The sequence below is a fragment of the Epinephelus fuscoguttatus genome, linkage group LG3 (genome assembly GCF_011397635.1).
Source record: "Epinephelus fuscoguttatus linkage group LG3, E.fuscoguttatus.final_Chr_v1".
In the NCBI taxonomy this organism is placed as follows: Eukaryota; Metazoa; Chordata; class Actinopteri; order Perciformes; family Serranidae; genus Epinephelus; species Epinephelus fuscoguttatus.
Window position 1 is genome coordinate 31,340,723 of NC_064754.1, and position 17,748 is coordinate 31,358,470.

The 17,748-nt window shown below is 41.2% G+C and overlaps 3 protein-coding genes across 4 annotated transcripts; all 3 read left to right on the top strand.

Moving 5' to 3' along the window:
* Positions 1-1,091: 1,091 nt before the first annotated feature.
* Positions 1,092-6,656, top strand: LOC125885701 (CMRF35-like molecule 8). Of its 2 annotated transcripts, none has more exons than XM_049571420.1 (6): positions 1,092-1,312; positions 1,397-1,720; positions 3,545-3,709; positions 3,791-3,832; positions 3,937-4,076; positions 4,739-6,656. In XM_049571420.1, exons 1-6 carry the CDS (start codon positions 1,276-1,278, stop codon positions 5,150-5,152), a joined length of 1,122 nt encoding a protein of 373 aa, XP_049427377.1. In that variant the 5' UTR covers positions 1,092-1,275; the 3' UTR covers positions 5,153-6,656. The 2 variants fall into 2 exon arrangements, with proteins under 2 accessions (XP_049427377.1, XP_049427378.1); XM_049571421.1 differs by having other exon boundaries at positions 1,400-1,720.
* A 1,980-nt stretch (positions 6,657-8,636) lies between these two features.
* LOC125885788 (uncharacterized) lies at positions 8,637-11,686 on the top strand. Its single transcript, XM_049571565.1, has 6 exons — positions 8,637-8,762; positions 8,879-9,211; positions 9,576-9,605; positions 9,709-9,747; positions 9,872-9,999; positions 10,980-11,686. The coding sequence occupies exons 1-6, from the start codon at positions 8,696-8,698 to the stop codon at positions 11,304-11,306; spliced, it is 924 nt and encodes a 307-aa protein (XP_049427522.1). The 5' UTR covers positions 8,637-8,695; the 3' UTR covers positions 11,307-11,686.
* Positions 11,687-11,876: 190 nt separating this feature from the next.
* On the top strand, positions 11,877-17,454 carry LOC125885622 (transmembrane domain-containing protein TMIGD3-like). The gene is given in 6 exon segments (XM_049571296.1): positions 11,877-12,011; positions 12,930-13,241; positions 13,491-13,535; positions 13,632-13,739; positions 16,205-16,506; positions 16,508-17,454. Coding segments are annotated over 6 exon segments (840 nt in total). The 5' UTR covers positions 11,877-11,971; the 3' UTR covers positions 16,541-17,454.
* Positions 17,455-17,748: the final 294 nt, after the last annotated feature.

Sequence of the window (17,748 nt, forward strand, 5' to 3'; positions counted from 1 at the left end):
GATTCTGGAGAATTTTTTTAAAAACAAGTGTGTCTACATTACTGTAACTTTTCAGTATGAGCTGGCCTATTTGAACTGCCTGTATTGGTCTTGACATGTGCTAAATTTTAATTATTGATCAGCATAGTAGTGAAGAAAAGCAGTAGTAGCAGTAGTAGTAGTAGTAGTAGTAGTGTATTTTGATTCACTACTGTAGGACACTCATATATTGAATGTATTGAATTTCAGTTTTTACTTTGCTTGAGCAATACATAGGGGTACACTACAACCCAGGCAAAGTTTGGCCAGTCACAATGAGAGCACCTGAGCTGTTGAGAGCTGTTAAGGGTCCTAACAGTCCAGGGGAATGAGTGCCTTTTAATATGAAACAGTGTTTGCCTGTGGTTGGATGAAGACTGACATGTGCTGTGTCCAATTCACAGGCAAAGCGCTGATTGCCGTTTTTTAATATTATGTTTTATATTACTCATTGCACATTATTTTATCTGTATTTTAGTAAACTTAACTTATTAATGTGTGGTTTAAGTTTTTGTGCTGCAGTTGGTGTTGGCCTCCTACATTCACCTATTGAGTTGTGGTGATATAAGGTTTGATGTGTCACTTGTAGTTCGGGTGTTTTTCCTGTTGAAAAAGGGGTTTGTTTTGTGTGTAGTCTTGGTTATCCATATATAGTATACTTCTAGTGCCTACAGATTGGTGCATCACTGGTGATTGATTGGTGCAAATCACTGTATACCTTCTACAAAATAAATAATGGCTGCCAGGTGATATTAAATTTTCTGATCAAACCCCCAAGACACTCTTTATTACTGCTGTTAGGGCTCCTGAGTTTAATAAAAGCCTGCTATGTAATTTTGACCCACACTGACTGTTGGCTTTGTTATTGAAGTTCACCTGTAGCTGAAAGGTGAACTTAGGTGTTACACATACAGTGATACAAGAAAATTACAGAACTGAAACTAAGTGTGGGCATGCATCACAGACGCAGGTCCTCTCCCTTCTGCTTCGTCGTGCATGTTTCTGTTCTCTTGGGTTGTATCTGCAGCCCTCGCCTTCCGCTCTCACACAGTTAAAACCACAGGAAGAAGTTAGAGAGGTGGCAGCTTACCTCGATGTCATTTCATCTGCATGAACGGAGTCGTGCATGTACAGTGGTAAAGTATGATAAAACATTTAACCACTGTTTAGGTTTTTAGACAGACGGATGTTCAATCAGTGTACAAGGCCTGCAGGGAGAATACGAAATACTACACAACTGGCACTTCACTAATCAGAATGAAGATTGTCTCTATCTTCTACTGTTTTCTATATGGTAAGTGTGTTAATGAAATACATCCATCAATTTACCTCAACAGCTCAAAGATGCTTTAACTCTTGTAACGTGATTTAATTTTAGCAGTTGCCGGAATCAAGGGAGCAGAGATCAACGTGGAGGGATTCGAGGGGGGAGAAGTCTCGTTCCGGTGTTCACACAAACTTGCATGGAAAAACAATAAATACTTCTGCAACGATCCATGTAAAAGCAGTAGAGATATACTGGTTACTGTACAATCTGGTGGAAGAGCAGGGGCAGAGAGGATAACCTTGGTGGACTCTGGGGACGGGGCCTCTACTGTGACCTTCAGTCAACTCCAGCTGTCAGACACGGGGAGATATTTGTGTGGAGTGGACAGGCCTGGTTTTGATACATACACTTCAGTACAACTTACCGTTAAGGAAGGTATGTGCATGATTTGATCACTCTCACCCTGAATAAGATGTATCATGAATACACATTTCCCCATCAGTAGTGGGATGTAACTATTCAGGTGCTGTTAAGTACAGTTTTGAGGTACTTGTAATCTTCGTATGTATCCTACTTCATACATTAGCTCCTTACATTTCAGAGGGAAATATTGTACTTTTTACTCCACATTTATCTGACAGCTTGTGACACTTTACGCATTAATATTTTCCACACAAAATATTGTTTACGTTTATAAAATACAATGCATTTTGTATAATAAGTGGTTCCCAGTGGTTTTGGCTTGTGACACCTAAGAAAAAAAGCAGTGTTTGGTTGGGGCCCTTTGTCACTGTTTTATAAATCCATAACTTTTACCAAAGAGCGCTTTCCCCTTTAAACTGCTCAGAAGACTTGAATTAAATAACAGTTTGAGGCTCAATGATGCAAAACTCCTTATACACTGCTCCAAAAAAATGAATAAATAAATAAGGGAACACTGAAATCACACATCAGATCTTGTTGAACAAATTATTCAAGTTGAAAATCTTTGAAAATCTTTACTGATGTACATGTAATTTGTTGAGAGCAAAATGGCATAACAATGGTCAGTGGAAACCAAAATCATCGACCCACTGAGAGCTGGATTTGAAAAACTAGAATCACAGTCTGATCCAACTTGTGTGAACACAGCACAGCACACAGCAACTCATAATGTGACTCAGAAGTGTGTAGGGCCCCCTCGTGCCTGTATGCACTCCTGACAACATCTGGGCGCGGAGGTCTGTGCGACCCTCCAAGGACATGTCTCCCCAGACCATCACTGACCCAGTCATGCTGGGTGATGTTACAGGCAGTGTAACATTCACCACAGCGTCTCCAGACTCTTTCATGCCTGTCACATGTGCTCGGTGTGAACCTGCTCTCACCTGCGAACAGAACGGGGTGCCAGTGGTGGACCCGCCAATTCTGGTGTTCTCTGGCATATCCAGCTGCCTGGTGCTGGGCTGTGAGCACAGGTCTCACTGAAGGATGTCGAGCCCTAATGCCACTCTCACAGAGTCTGTTTCTGACAGTCTGTTTCTGACTCGGTGTTATAATGTGACCATTAAGTGTGACCTTAATATTTTTGAGCAGTGTATATTTAAAACAAAAACAAACAAAAAAATCCCAGTAAAAAACAAAAATTTGCAAGTAGTCATCTAATAAACCTCAGATTCATCTTGTGATCCCCTAGGTTGGGAATAGGGCCAAACTGCCAAATCCTTCAAAGAGACAGCACTTGACTTCCTGAGGGCTGTGGCTGCTGTGGTAGTGAGCAAATTACACATCATTTTAAATTCAAGAAAGCTTGCAGGGATTGGCTGCGAGCAAAACCACACAAAGACTCTTTTTTACTAGTTCTTGGTACAAAAAGGATTGAATGCAGGTATTGTTTGACTACAGAAGTCTCAGTACTACTTGGTGCTGGGATATTTTGATCAGTTCCTTAAATGTATTGAATATCAATACCCAGTGGGTCAGTTTTCAACAGGGAGGACAGCGAGGATGGCATTGTCCCCTCTCGTCCCCCTTCAAATCGCCTAATGCTGATACCCAGCCCTAGCTGGGTACCACTGGACCCAACTAACTAACTGTAGCCTATATAGAGTATTGAAAAGTAGCTCCAGCTCAACTCAGATTTTACTGTACAACAAGTACTTGACATTTGCTACTTTATGTACATTCAGCTGATACTACGTCTGTACTTTAACAGAAGTATTATCTCTTACACTGTTGTTTTGGTAGTTAAGTAAAAGGATTGAAATACTTCTTCCACAGCTGTCCCCCATCCAGTTGTTACAGATACAGTTGTTGCAAACGAGACAACGACTGTCATACCTACACTTGAACCTGAACTGCTCACATGGACCTATCAGAATATTTCCAACCCAACACAATTAACATCTGGAATAGACACCAGTAGGCCTGCAAACCATTCAACAGGTGGGAGGAAATATTAAATTTGCATCAGATATAAATCATAGACAGAAAAACCTACAATAATATTCTATTTGAACCTTACAGCCTCAAACAGCACTAATGGAGGAGCACAGAACATCAGCAGAGGTGAGTTTGCCGTGTTGTGTGCAGTTGGTGCATGAATATCAGCTGGTGACTCACATTTGTGGATATGTAAAAATTGTTGAGCCATCTCTTTTGTGTTTGGTCAGGGATTGTGCTGTATGCTACAGCTGGGGTTGTTGCCATACTGACTATCGTGATGCTGGCAGTTATCGTGTGGAAATGCAGTGTAAAATCAAAACCTCAACCACAAGTGTGCTCCAACAGCATCGGTGCAGATGAAGGAGAGGTATGAGACACAAACTGGAGCTCAGTTTACAGCACAACAACTGTCTTCCTAGAGAAATATGACGATTGTTTTGACAGCGAATTGAATAAATGTGACGATGAAGTTTCCTTTCCTGGTTTCAGAGGTCAGTGTATGAAGAGGGGTTTCCCAAAAGTCCTATTCTTCCTTTTTTTTTTTTAATCTGTGGAGTTTTTGCATGACGATGCTTCAAAACCCAAAGCCAAACAGTCCTGCCAGTGATACAGGAGTGTTGCATTAAAGGAATAGTTTAAAATTTTAGGAACTATGCTTACTTGTAGTCTTGCTAAGAGTTAGTTGAGCAGATAGATACCAATCTCATGTTTATATGATGACTATAAAGCTACAGCCAGGAGATGGCTAGCTTAGCGACAGGAAGACTTCAGAAAGTCACTGCTCCTAGGCGAGAAATAAGCATACTGTCATAAAATATTTTATTTGTACACTATACACTACACTGTACACTGTACACTACAAAAGCACATGAAACAAGCATTTTTGCAATTTGGATGCAAACCACATTTGAAGACATAACAGTGGTGTCCATCTTCTCTTGTCAAGAAAGCCAAAAACAGTATTCTGCAAAATGTCAAACATATATATGCTTAATATATACTTATTTTTTTCATCTGCCACTTCAACAGGATGACTGCGAGTACGATGACATTGGCGGGGAGGTTCTGTCGATAAAAAAAATATCTGAGAAGCTCTCTTGTACTCACCACCCAAAGCAGGATCCACCAACATCTGCGACCACAGCAGACGAAAGCAATACACCCCATCATATCTATGAAAACATCTGCTGCTCCAAAGGCACTGCACATTCAAGATGTTCAGCTGCAAACAACAGAGACAAGCGTGAAGCCAGCTCTAAGATCTACATCAACCCTTTGCCCCCTTCATCTGAAAGAACTGTTCAAGGTTGTCTTAAACCTACAGCAACTACAAGCAGCAGTACAAGCAAGGCATCAGCTTTTCACTCCAGATCTCGCAGGGATTCCACAGAAGTGAGGCCCACATCACTCTGGTTTGGTTTGGATTTATCAGGAACAGTGTGAGTTACTGTCAAAGGTGTGACTGGACATCAACAGAGAACTGAGCTGCACCTTCTCCAGTCATAACCAACAATCATATTTCACTTTAAACTACATTTCTGTCCTTTACAAATATGCTGAGGGACGTAGACAGCTCCTGTCTTTGCACTGATTGGATTCATTATGTGTCTGTGTAGCTACAGAGAGACAAACGAATACAGTCTCCTAGCTTCACTGAGTTACTTTATATACTATGAAGATGTGTTTTGCTTCACTTGATCATACTTGATTTGAAGGAAAGGTAGAGGTGATGACCGTCCAAAGTCAGATAGATCACTGTAATAAAATCTGATACTACAGTCCTGTATTATACTGCGTTTGTGAGAGGCTTAAAATGTTAACTATTTGCTTCAACTGCTGTTGTTGAGAGAGCTGAGTCTAAGGATTTTAACTGAAACGTCACTGTGTTTTTGCATGGCCTTTGTGCACAGTATGCATAAAATAAACCTCTATGACATAACCTTAACAACAATTTATGCTTGTAAGCTTCACAGGAGTGGTACATATTACACTGCAATTACACACACAGCACCTGATAATGGCAGAAAGCAGTAATTACAGAAATAGTGAAATTAAGAAAAAGAGGGTTTGAGGTTTAAAGGTTTTTCAGGGGGAAACGTGACGAGATAAGGACAAAAGTTAAGTCAGCGAGGGTGGGTCCAACAAATATCGACTTTCAACCAGGAGAGCAGTGCTTGCATCCTGTAAGATCCTAAAGCCAAACCCTGTTCCTTTTACCTAAACCTAACCACTTCCTTTTGTTGCTTAAACCCAACCATGTGCGTTTGTTGTTGAAGGGAAAAAAAAGTCAATTCACACTGTTGTACCACGTAGTGAGTTTATTTTGAAAGAGACTGTATGTAAATAGTAAACTTCCTGTGAAAACAGAAGTGTATTTTGAAAGAAGACAATGCATGTAACAGGCAGAACTTGACACGGTGTCCCAGAATGTCAACAACCAACACATCCAGGGTGCCTTGCAAGTTGTATGTGGATGTGGAAAGTCCATGCCAAAATGCCAATATGTGACGAGGTCGGAGTGAGACCTGGTTGTGTAAATCCTTAACTTTATGCCTTTTAGGCCGATTTTTAATCATTGTCACAGACTTAACATTAAAAATACATTCAGATACTGAAGGGTGCAGAGAAAAGCAACATCTTCAAACAAAATATCTCCTCATTTTTCTGCTTTCTTTTTCACTTAAACTAACAAGCCACTTTAACAACAGTTAGTCTTTAATGACATTTAAATACATGATTTGGAGGTGTAACCATGTGAATTCCACCGGGGGTCAGAGACTGCAGAGGAAGCAGTTACCGCCACTCTGCTAAGCTAGGCTAATTACAAATGTATGTTTTTTCTTTAAGGTTAGATTTAACTACTGCCTTATTTGTGAATTTCGCAAACTCAGTTACAACTGCAGTGACACTGAAGCATTTTTCAGTTACAGGGGATGGGTAACTTAGCTTTTACCTCCGTTTTATATTTCTTGCAAAATTTAAAATAGTATTAAAGATGTATTTTTATGTGGTAAAACAAATATCTGGTGTCTCCTTTCTTTCTTCTTTTTTTTAAGATACATATAATGTTTTGGCTCTGTGGGCCACCATAGTGTACAAGTGTTCCTTTGATTGTCTCCACCCTGTGTGTGTGTGTGTGTGGGTGTGTGTGTGTGTGTGTGTGTGTGTGTGTGTGTGTGTGTGTGTGTGTGTGTGTGTGTGCTGTTACCTCTTTCAGTGACAGCTCCGAACCATAGTTGGGAACACGTTGGCTTATTAATATTAAATTAGCTTGGCTCGTTAATAGCTGGTAACTAGCTTCTAGCAGTCCGGACCACTCCGCTGAAGGAAGGATGGCGAGGCGTTTGGGTGCTGTTCACCAGCAATGGCTTTATTGCAGTCTTCACTGCAAAACAACAAACATGGCTTCTCATGAGGTCACACAGTAGCCCTGAGCTTATATAGACACTTAATTCTGCTGACTATCATGAGTCTTTGCCGCCTGCCGTCTTCACCATGACACCCCGAGAAAAGTGTTTCCCTCCACACACCGAAGCACATGTCACACACTCGGAGGTTAGCCACAAGGGAAAAAGGGTGAGCTGGTAACACTGTCTGTGTGTGTGTGTGTGTGTGTGTGTGTGTGTGAGAGAGAGAGAGAGAGAGAGAGAGAGAGAGAGAGAGAGAGAGAGAGAGAGAGAGAGAGAGAGAGAGAGAGATCTAGATAGATAGATAGATAGATAGATAGAGATATATGATTTTATTTAAGGCCAGACTAGGTGTTGGGTAAAGGTTATGATTTGGTTGCGTCTCCAGCATATGAACGTTAGTCCATGCAGTGTCCTCCAGGGACCAAACAAGTGTGCTCATGCATGTGACTGTTTGTGGCTGATTGTGTCAGGATGCAAATGCATATTTGAATGTGTGTTTGCAGTTAGAGAAAGCATGTGAGCATGAAGAGGGAGCTTTGACCCTCAGTAAGTCAGTGGCACTAACAAGATTAGTCTGTACCTTGAACGAAACATATCTGCACTTTTGGGCTGACACCTCCATATGAAGTATGTCAAAGGTTCTTCTGACTTTGGTGACTCCTACTGGTCATGTTAATGAAGACATTGTTGCAGACAGCACTGAATACTGATACTCTGTTTTTAACTCTACCGACTCCTGATGGAAATATCTGGCTCTTTAGCTGCTAAATGCTCCGTCATGTCACCAACTGTCTGCTGTTTAGTGCTCGGTTGTGAAAGTACAGTTGGTTTATTAAAGAAAATCTGGAACAGCTTCCTGCTGCAGCAGGAAAAAACTCTGATGAGAGCGGTCAGAGTAATTGAAAATAGTATAGTTGTGGGCTATAAAACCAAAACTGTCAGTTAAAATACACTAAGACGCTCCATAGAGCTGTAAACTGCAGAGTGAGGTGGATTTATTACTATGATCAAAACCATTCACCTCATTCAAAGTAATTTGATCAGTTCTTTATATAAGAATGTTCATGTGTGAAGATTGAAATGTTAATAAATCAGTTATTGATGCGTTATAGATCAGTAATAAGGACATTGGGGTAGCACACTGTGAAAAATCTCTTTGGCCGCTGTTGAACCTGGTCACACCTACTTATTAGGAAGTGGTACAGTAACAGACAGCAACACTGGCATCAAGCACAAGTACAGTCTGTGATGACCCAGGTGGGTTACAGAGGAGGATGGGATTGATTGTCTTAAAGGGAAGGATCAAATTTAACCTGTATTATGATTTCCAGATGTGCTATATAAAAATTAGTTTATGAAGACCGATAAAGGTCACTTTTTGAGCCACTGTGATTTCACTTTCATAGGTTTAAAGTTATGTGTGTACTGGTTTGTAAGCGAAAGAGGAAGGGGTTTAAAAACATGGACCTGAAAGCATCAGATTGAACACACCTACACAGTCTTCAGTCCAGGTTGCTGCCTCATTGTGCAGCCAGGGAAGAATCAGAGTGTGTGGACTGAAGGTAAACTGTGAGTGATGGGCGCAACCTGGATCTCATGGAGAACAACTACAACTGTCCTCATTACTCTACTACAAATCCAAGGTGGGCAGCTGGCTATGCTTTCAGATTTTTTAAGCTGATGTTATTCTCTTGAAATAAGCAGTTTATTACATGATAAAATGAAGAAGCAACTAACACAGCTTTTTTCTGACTGACAGCTCTGATCAGTGTCAAAATCAAAGCTGTTACGGGTGTGAAAGGCCAGAGATTTGACTTCAGATGTGACTATGAGAAAAGCTGGCAGAAAAACGCCAAGTACTTCTGCTATGACAGTGATGACAACATGTCCTTCACCCAACTGATACGGACAGAAAAACATGACCAGTGGCAGAGAAGTGGACGTTTCTCTCTGTACGACAACACCACTGCAGCCTTCTTCATCGTCAGGGTGGACAAACTCACCTCAGAGGACAGCGGGACCTACAGGTGTGGGGTGGACATTAGCCTCCGCCCTGACGATATAAGATTCATACAACTGAATGTTTCCCGAGGTACAGTGTGTCACACAGCACAGAATCACTATGTTCATATGTGGTCTTCAGTTACATTCCATCCATATGCATATAAGTAGCATCTGGTCTCTGCATTCGTGCCTTGCAGCTATACATCTGTACAGTTTCTGTCCACCTGCTGGTTTCAATCTAAAAATGTTGCTATTACTGTAAATAAGAACTAAGTAGAGTTACTTTTCCCACACCTGTTCCTCTTTTCTGAACCACTTACTTCTGTGGAAATGCCAGGACAAAGTGTAAAAATATATATATTTATATATGATCTACAGGTACATTTATTTATTACAATGCACATTTAAGTTTTTGTAAACTAATTGCTTTATTTGCTGCCCTTCAACAACAGCAAATCCTCCAGAAAATGTCACCCATCAAAGTAAGTAAGATTTGTAAAACTACACAATACATCAGTTAATTCTGTGCATATTTATTTCTAAAAATACTTATTTAATGTGCTTTTTTGTATTTGTGCTTTCCAGTAACTGGATCACCCATCTTTCCAAAGGAAACAGTGGACAGTGAGTTGTATAAATATAAATATGCATATACCTATGTATTCATAGTGTTCAGTGTGTGTGTATGTGTGTGTGTGTGTGTGTGTGTGTCTGAATCCTGATCTTCAGTTGTCGTTCTCTCCTGCAGAGCTCCACCTGCCGCTGTTCATGACCGCAGTGATGTGTATGGCAGCGATGCTGTTTATCTGCCTGTTTACACTTTGTCTTCTGCTGGCTATTAAACAACGGAGACCCGGCCCACGCCAGAGTGGAGAGGTTTGTGCAAACTTTTAGCCACGCTAGGAGCATTGCTTTCAGAATGGCAACACTGGTCGGTCCACCACTTTTGTCCAAATGGAAATTTCTCAGTAACAAGTGAATGGATGGGCAGAAATTTTGGTCCAACGTCATGTTCTCATTGGGATGAAATGTACTTGGTTTGATGACCCTCTAATTGTTCTATTGTCCAATAATTGAGCATAGTATTAGTTTAGTCAGGACACAATATCAAGCTCAGCTCACACCCAGCTACATCATCTGATCTCAAATAGCCAATCAAGTGATGAAGCGGTTGATTGATGGAAGGGAGTCAGCTGATGGACCACATGATTCTTTTCTATGCAACCAGTTGGCAATCTCATTCAGGGCGCCCTATTTAAACTGCTCTGGCCTGCCTACTGTTGCTGCTTCCTCTGCAAGCTGCTTCACAACCTGCCTCCACCCCAGCTCCTCCTTTTCATGTTGTGTCTGACTTATCAGAGTCATTTCTGTTTGTCATTGATGCTGCTCTCTTCTGTTCCTGGGGATCTTTGCTGCTGCTCTCTCTGCCTTAGGCTTTCCATGTAGGCACATGGAAGGGCAGAGCGGTGTGCTCTCCCTGCCTTATGTCTTTCCACACAGGCGCGTGGAAGGGCACGGACGTGTGCTCTCTCCGCCTTATACTTTCCACGTAGGCGCGTGGAAGAGGCTTTCTGCGTAGGCCTGAGGAAAGGCAGAGGGGCCAAATATAATACTGCAAATGGAAATAAAATTTTCTTTGACTGAAGTATTCCAGACTGAACTTTGGTTAAAGACTAAATACCTGCAATACTAATGACATTCCCATCAGCCTCAGCTGTACTGCTGAACAAAGACACTATGCAGTAGTAGGTGGTTTTGAATACAGTCTGTCTTGTTTACTTACTGAAAATACCACACTGAATAACATAGTGGTAGGAAGCAGTTCAATCTCAGCAGGTTTCTTTTCACACCCACAGATGTCATCTGACTACGAGACAATGATGCCTGGTGTGAGAACTGATCCTGAATTACGCTGCAGCTGTTCGTCTGTAGACTGCGCTGATCTTTCAGCTTTACCATCACCACCTCCTGACCTCTGGTCCCACTTTCCGCCTAAGAATCGGGAGTCCACCGTCACTCTCGGCCTTGGTGAATATGTTGATGTGGATGTACCAAAGCAAATCTGCCAGTACCAGCACCTGGATCTCAGCCAGTTTGAGGAGCACGTCTATCACAGTCTTCATGGAAACAACGATCCTAAAGATGGAGTCAATGTGGGAGTCAAAGAGCTGATTGACTGTTGATGGATAGATAATTCCAGGTTAATTACAACCTACAGAAAGTCTGTAACTTTACAGCTAACCTTTGTTTTCTTGTTGCCATGTTCCCAGATCTCACCTATTAACCTGATGAGATATGCGTTATGTGATATGAGGCAACACTAAGTCCCAGGTTGTAATGAATAGTGAATTTAAGCCAAGCTCATTCAAAAGTTCGTGATTAAGGATCTTAAGTCAAGTTGCTATAGTGTTAATTGTTGCTGTGTTTGGTTTTCACAGTCTGAGGAGGACTCTCTTGAGTTGACAAAATCCGCAAAGAAGAGCTGACTGCATGTGTTACCTACTGTCTCACGCTGCTTTCTGATATATTTCATTAAAATAAACCAAGTGATATTATCAGAGGGTGTCCTTGTGTCAATTATTGAATGGCCTTATTGATCTCTTAACATTCACTAAGAGACAGACAGAAGATGGGAGAGATGTTTTGGTATGCTTCACATATGGTCAAAGTGGTTTGGTATAGAGATTTAGAGAGAGGAAGCTGGCTAAAATTAGGAAGTGCAAAAACAAAGAGGAACCTATCACACAAGCAGAGTTTTCATTCATGTAGAGTCTATTGCATAGACCTGAGACAAGTGTGAGATGAGAAAAGGCAAAGGAAAGTAAAAGACGAATCAAGTCTGAACAACATGAAGATGATTTTCATAATTTTGGTCTTTCTTGTGGGAGGTATGTTAATGGAGATTCATTCTTTTGTCAAGCTGTCTCTGCCTCTGTGTTAATGTTTGGCGTTTTTGTGGCTGTGAGCATTCTCAGGTGGAAGTTTTTGCTTTTTAAATTCACTTTTAAAATACTTTGAGTGAATGGGGAAGACTTATTTGAGATTTGTCAGTAAGAGTTGTTTGTTGTAAAAGGGGAAGGACAATTTCATCTCAAATAGAAAAACTGCACCGCTGTTTTTCAAATGAGGGTTAACTTTACTGATGAGGCTGTCAAAACAGGGGGGGTATATAGGTACCTACGAATCTTCCTTAAACTTAAGAAGGCTTGTTCTTGGTAAATGTGTTGTTCCTTACAATGAAAGGAGGCTTACTCCTTCAAATTAAAGCTCAAAATTAAAGGAAAATGGGACATTTAGTCTATTTGAATAACACATAACACATTCAAACAAGAAACCAGAGCGCATCAGTATGCAGTTCCTTAACTCAAGTATTGACGCAGTTATCAACTTGTATATAAATTTCAACAGCATGATTGAATTGGGGAAATTCAATAGAATTACAGGGGGCACCCCTGGAGTGCACCTTCAGAGCAGTTTTTCGGAAATGATTACCCGGGTTTAGAAAAATACAAAATGTACAACACAAAAAATTGATTTCTCTTACATCTGTTTATCCGTATAGTTTTACCTCTTTAGGCCTCTAAAAATGATTCAGATGAAACAATCAAAACAGAATAAACTGCCTACAACTCATAAGACAACCTGTGTCAGGGGCGGCCAGAAAGCAAAAGTTTGGAAACCACTGCTTTAAAGAACAAGATAGGTCTATTTGGTTGGTATTATACAGTGTCACTGCTAAGGTTCAACAGCTGTTTGCAAACTGACTGAATGTCTGATCTCTGTTGCTGTCTGTGTGTTTTGTGCAGGGTTATGGGAGACTGAAGCTGAGTCAGTAACAGGAGTGCTGGGACGAGAGGTCACAATAACATGCTCTCACTCTTACGCGTCCTCCAACGTCAAATATTTCTGCAAGGGAGCGTGTGGATATGAAGACATCCTAATAAGTAGCAGAAAAAATAAGAAAGCTTCTAATGGGAGATACAGTATTAATGATAGTGGAAACACATTTTATGTGACCATCTCTAGTCTGACGGAGAAAGACGCAGGAACTTACTGGTGTGGAATAGAGAGAACTGGTGTTGACACATACAATGAAGTAGTCCTCATAATCAAAAAGGGTGAGTTAATTCAGTGTTGTGTGTCAGTAGCTTTTATGGCGTTACTATTTATCATCACTTAAAGAATAAAGACCTTTGCTCCATTTCCTTTTCACTAGAAAATGGCCATTATTTCACAACACAGTCTGTCTCACACTGATCTTCTCCTTTTTGCAACAGGGGGAAAAAAAAGACACTGAAACAGCAGATAAAATGTGGCTGAGGTCCAGAGAACAAAATCGACATAATTCTTTGGTTTTTTTCTCTCAGGAAACCCTGGCGATGCCTTGGCTCAATCAAATGCTTCATCCTCTAGTAAGCACCTGTCTGGTTGTGTGTTGATTTGTACGTGTGTGAGATAAATCCTGAGTGGTATATTGTCACTGAGATGTGATGTTGTCTCTTTTTCAGAGATACTGATGTACGTTGGAGCAAGTCTCGGGGTGATTGTGCTGGCCCTTGCAATTGTCCTTCTGATGTTCTTCAGACATCGAAAGAGAGACACCAGTGCATCTTCAGGTATAATGCTAACAGACTAATTTCATAGTAGTTTCAGAATATGATGGCAGGGTAAAAGACACATGGTAGAAAACATATGATGTCAGTTTGTTAGCTGGAGGCAAAACACGACTCGCCACCACACAGCTGGAGGCTACATAGGAGTCTTAAAATATTGAACACAAACACTTAAATTTCATCACATACCAACTGCCATTGGATTTCTCCGTAATGCTAACTTTTTAGCGCACTAGCTAGCATTAGCTCCAATAGCAAAACAAAGTGGACCAAGTGTCGTCCTCCTTTGTAAGTTGGCATAATAATCAACCACAAAGCCAGCCATCCCACCTTCAGCAAACCTTTCAAGTCACTGAGTGAGAGCATAAGGGTTGGCCAGTCTGGGCCCGCTAGTCAGTGTTTTTACCTCCGCCAAGGAGGTTATGTTTTTCTTATTCAAGTAACACTCGCGGTCCCGGAGAGTGAGTGACCTGACATGGTGCGTTTATAAATTCAGTCTGACGCTCTACACTAAAATGAGAACCGTGTTAGTCGAAGAAATAAATTGTTAAATTTCTATATAAAGTAATGAACTGTTAAGTTAATCGCACATTCACTTCACTGGCGCTCTGCTGCTCTGTCGCCAAGAGAGCGCTCTGCCATTCGGAGAGTGCGGTGATCTGGATAACCGAACAATACATTCTGACAGTGATCTGAATTTACGTACGGTCCAGTTTGTGCCAGAGTTGCAGATGGAACTTTATAATCCTTTGAACTCACTTCCTGCTTGTTCTCTCTTGGAAAACATGAAAAGAAGCTATAATTTTCAATGAATACAAATCTCATTGTTCTTATACAGAAAAGCATTGTAGGTCAGGTAAAGCTCAGTGCACCCTGTCAGGTGTAGAGGTCAGTTTTAGGTAGTAATATAACTGGTTTTTAAACACATTATTCCAGGAACAATTAGTTTAAGTTTTCTTTTGGTTAGAAAGCAAGCAGCTACTGTGATATATCTAACCAGGACTATACTGCAGTGTTTTTTGGGAGGGGGTCAGAAAGAAGAGGCTACCGCTGATATGGCTGACATATCAATCAGAGAAAAGGCAATGCTAAGGTTGCATACAAAATGGGCCCAAAAAGTAAGGTGTGGGGAGATTGAGGCAGGTTGTTGTCTGATGACACATTCACAGACTACATTATCTGCTTGTTGTCAGAACCTCAGAGAGCACTGCAGCACTCAGTCCTTGTCTCTGTTGTTATCTTGGTCTTCACTATAATGCATAAAGCTGGTGGTTTGGTTAAGTCGAGTTCAGTTGGTTAATTACCACATATTCTTGTGGGTTGGGTGGTGCAGATTGCCCCTTAGGTGGCTGCGGGTTAAAAAAACGTGACCAATGTATCACTACTGGAAAAGTTTTACAAATATATACCTTGATGGATTAAAAATTCATAAAATAAAAAGTCATAACTGAACTTGTTTGCAGTTTGTCCTTTCAATGGTGTTTTACAAATGGCGTTTCATAATGGCGGTCTCCAGGGGAAATGCTTTTTGGACCTAAGTGGATTATTTTTGTTGCAACAACATGAGTGGCCACTGGGACAAACTGGCAACACAGCTGAGTGGTAGCACTGTAGCTACCTCTCTTATTACATCAGTGCAACTACCCAGCATCTTTTGTAATACCCAACCAGTTAGCAACCAAATAGCTACCACATAGCAACCACCGCTTCCTACAACCTGTAGTAACTGCTCTTACACACTGAAAACCACAGCAGACTGGCCACTGCATTGGAAAAAAACAAGTAATACCTCAGCAACAATTTAGCAACCATCTATGACACCAACAATAGTCTAGAAAATTTGAAGGTACATCATGCCTTGTGAAATGGGGGCGCCATCTATGAGGTATGTTCTCTGTTACTACTTTTACCAAAGTGTATGCACACAGTCCAGAAACAAGACAGATGACAATATCCAGGTATGTTAGTGGAGGCAGTGCATCAGGGTCTGTGATCCAGCCCTGGGCTGTCAAGTCAAATGGATTCAATGTTGTTAATTGTGATTAGTAGGTCCGAAAACTGTTGCCTGACCACCGTGGCACACGCAGTCCTCACAAGATGGCGCCCCCATCCAGTCATTGAACACAGCATGACCTGAACCTCACGTTCTCTATTAGTACTGCCTTTAACATGTATTAACACTTTTAAAGTATAAAGTGGTAGCTAATATGTAAGTGAGCAGCAAGCAACAAGACAGCAATACCATTTTCCATATTGTATTTTTTTGTTTTAGTCTGTTTTGCAAACATGTCTGTCCTTCCTCTTTTCCTGGCAGCAAGTTACTGTTTGTTTGGTTTTTTTTGGCTATGCTAAATGTAGCATTGTGGCACCGGAAAGAAAAAAAATATTTCAGGAAGTGAAAGTAAAAAGTGTGGTTTTCATTTCACAGCAATCTAAAACTTGTCACTGTATCATCACTCTCTATTCAGGAAAGGACCATGATGTGGCCTATGCAACAGTAACTATTCATAAACAGAATGGACAGAACATCACTACTTCCTCTTTAACAGCCAATAAGGATCAAGACACAGACAGCAGGACTAACGGCTCATCAACCACTCAGCACCAAGATACCAGCAATATTTACTCCAATGTGGCCGTTTCATCCGAGCCTCAGATCCAACCCGAGGGCCTCTTCTACTCCACTGTTAGCTTCAACAAACACACAGACTGTAGCACTGTCACACCTCACACTGAAGCACCCACATACTCCGCTATCAAAATACAAAGCAACAGATGAATCAACTGTGCATGACAATGCCTGAGCTCAGTGCTGATCATCCTCAGTGCTGTATCTTCCTTTGCTATAAGAGTTTGAGTTATGCTTGCAAATACCCACCACTATAATAATATTTTGCACTTATTTATTTTTTACATGTATGCAGGACAGACATTATCAGTAACACCAACACATTCTCACTCTGACCTTGTCACATACTGTATTGATGTGCTTGGTCATGGACTTTCCACGTCCACATACGATGTGCAAGGTACCCTGGGTGAGTTGGTTGTTGACGTTCTGGGACACCGTGTCAAGTTCTGCCTGTTATATGCATTGTCATTTTTCAAATACACTTCCATTTTCACAGGAAATTTAACTTTCTCATACAGTCTCTTTCAAAATAAACACACTACGTTGGTACAACACTGTGAATTGAATTTTTTTTTTCCTTCACCAACAAAAAAAGCACACAGTTCGGTTTAGGTAAAAAGAACAGGGTTTGGCTTTAGACTCTTATGGGATGCTAACAGCGCTCTCCTGGGTCAAGGCCAGTGTTTGTTGGACCCATCGACCACTTAACTTTTATTCTTGTCCTGCCATGTTTCACCCTGACGCCGCCAAGCGCTATTAAACTGTACCTGTGACCACAGTTCTTGCCAATGTTAGCTTTTTTCGTCAGTGTGCGCAAGTCACTGCCCAAGCACCGGGTTTCAACGACTTTGGAGTCTCGGGTGAAGGTTGGTGTTTGTTAGACACATCCACCACCCCTCCCACCTGCCCCACTTTCATTCGCTGCCTTAACTTTCGTCCTTGTCCCGCCTTCCTCCCACAGTCCAAAGACATGCAGGTTAACTGGTGACTCTCACCCAATGTCAGCTGGGATAGGCTCCAGCCCCTCCGCGACCCTCAAGGGAATAAGTGGTTATGAAAATGGATGAATATTGTTCAGTAAGTATATTGTCATTCGCATGTTTATGAAGTTTTAATAATTAAGATTAAAAGCAATAAACAAAGTCAGGACAAATTGTGGTCATTTTTTGTTTTGGCTGTACTGCTAAGCTGGTCAAATAGCACTTAAGCCCCTCTGCTTCTCACACTCATTATACTGCATATAGAGTGAGTATGAGTGTCTGTGGTTGTCAGGATTTAGTGGAGAAGTGAAACATGTTCACACCAACAACTCAGAATATTCACACACACACAGACACACACAGGCACACACACACACACACACACACACACACACACACA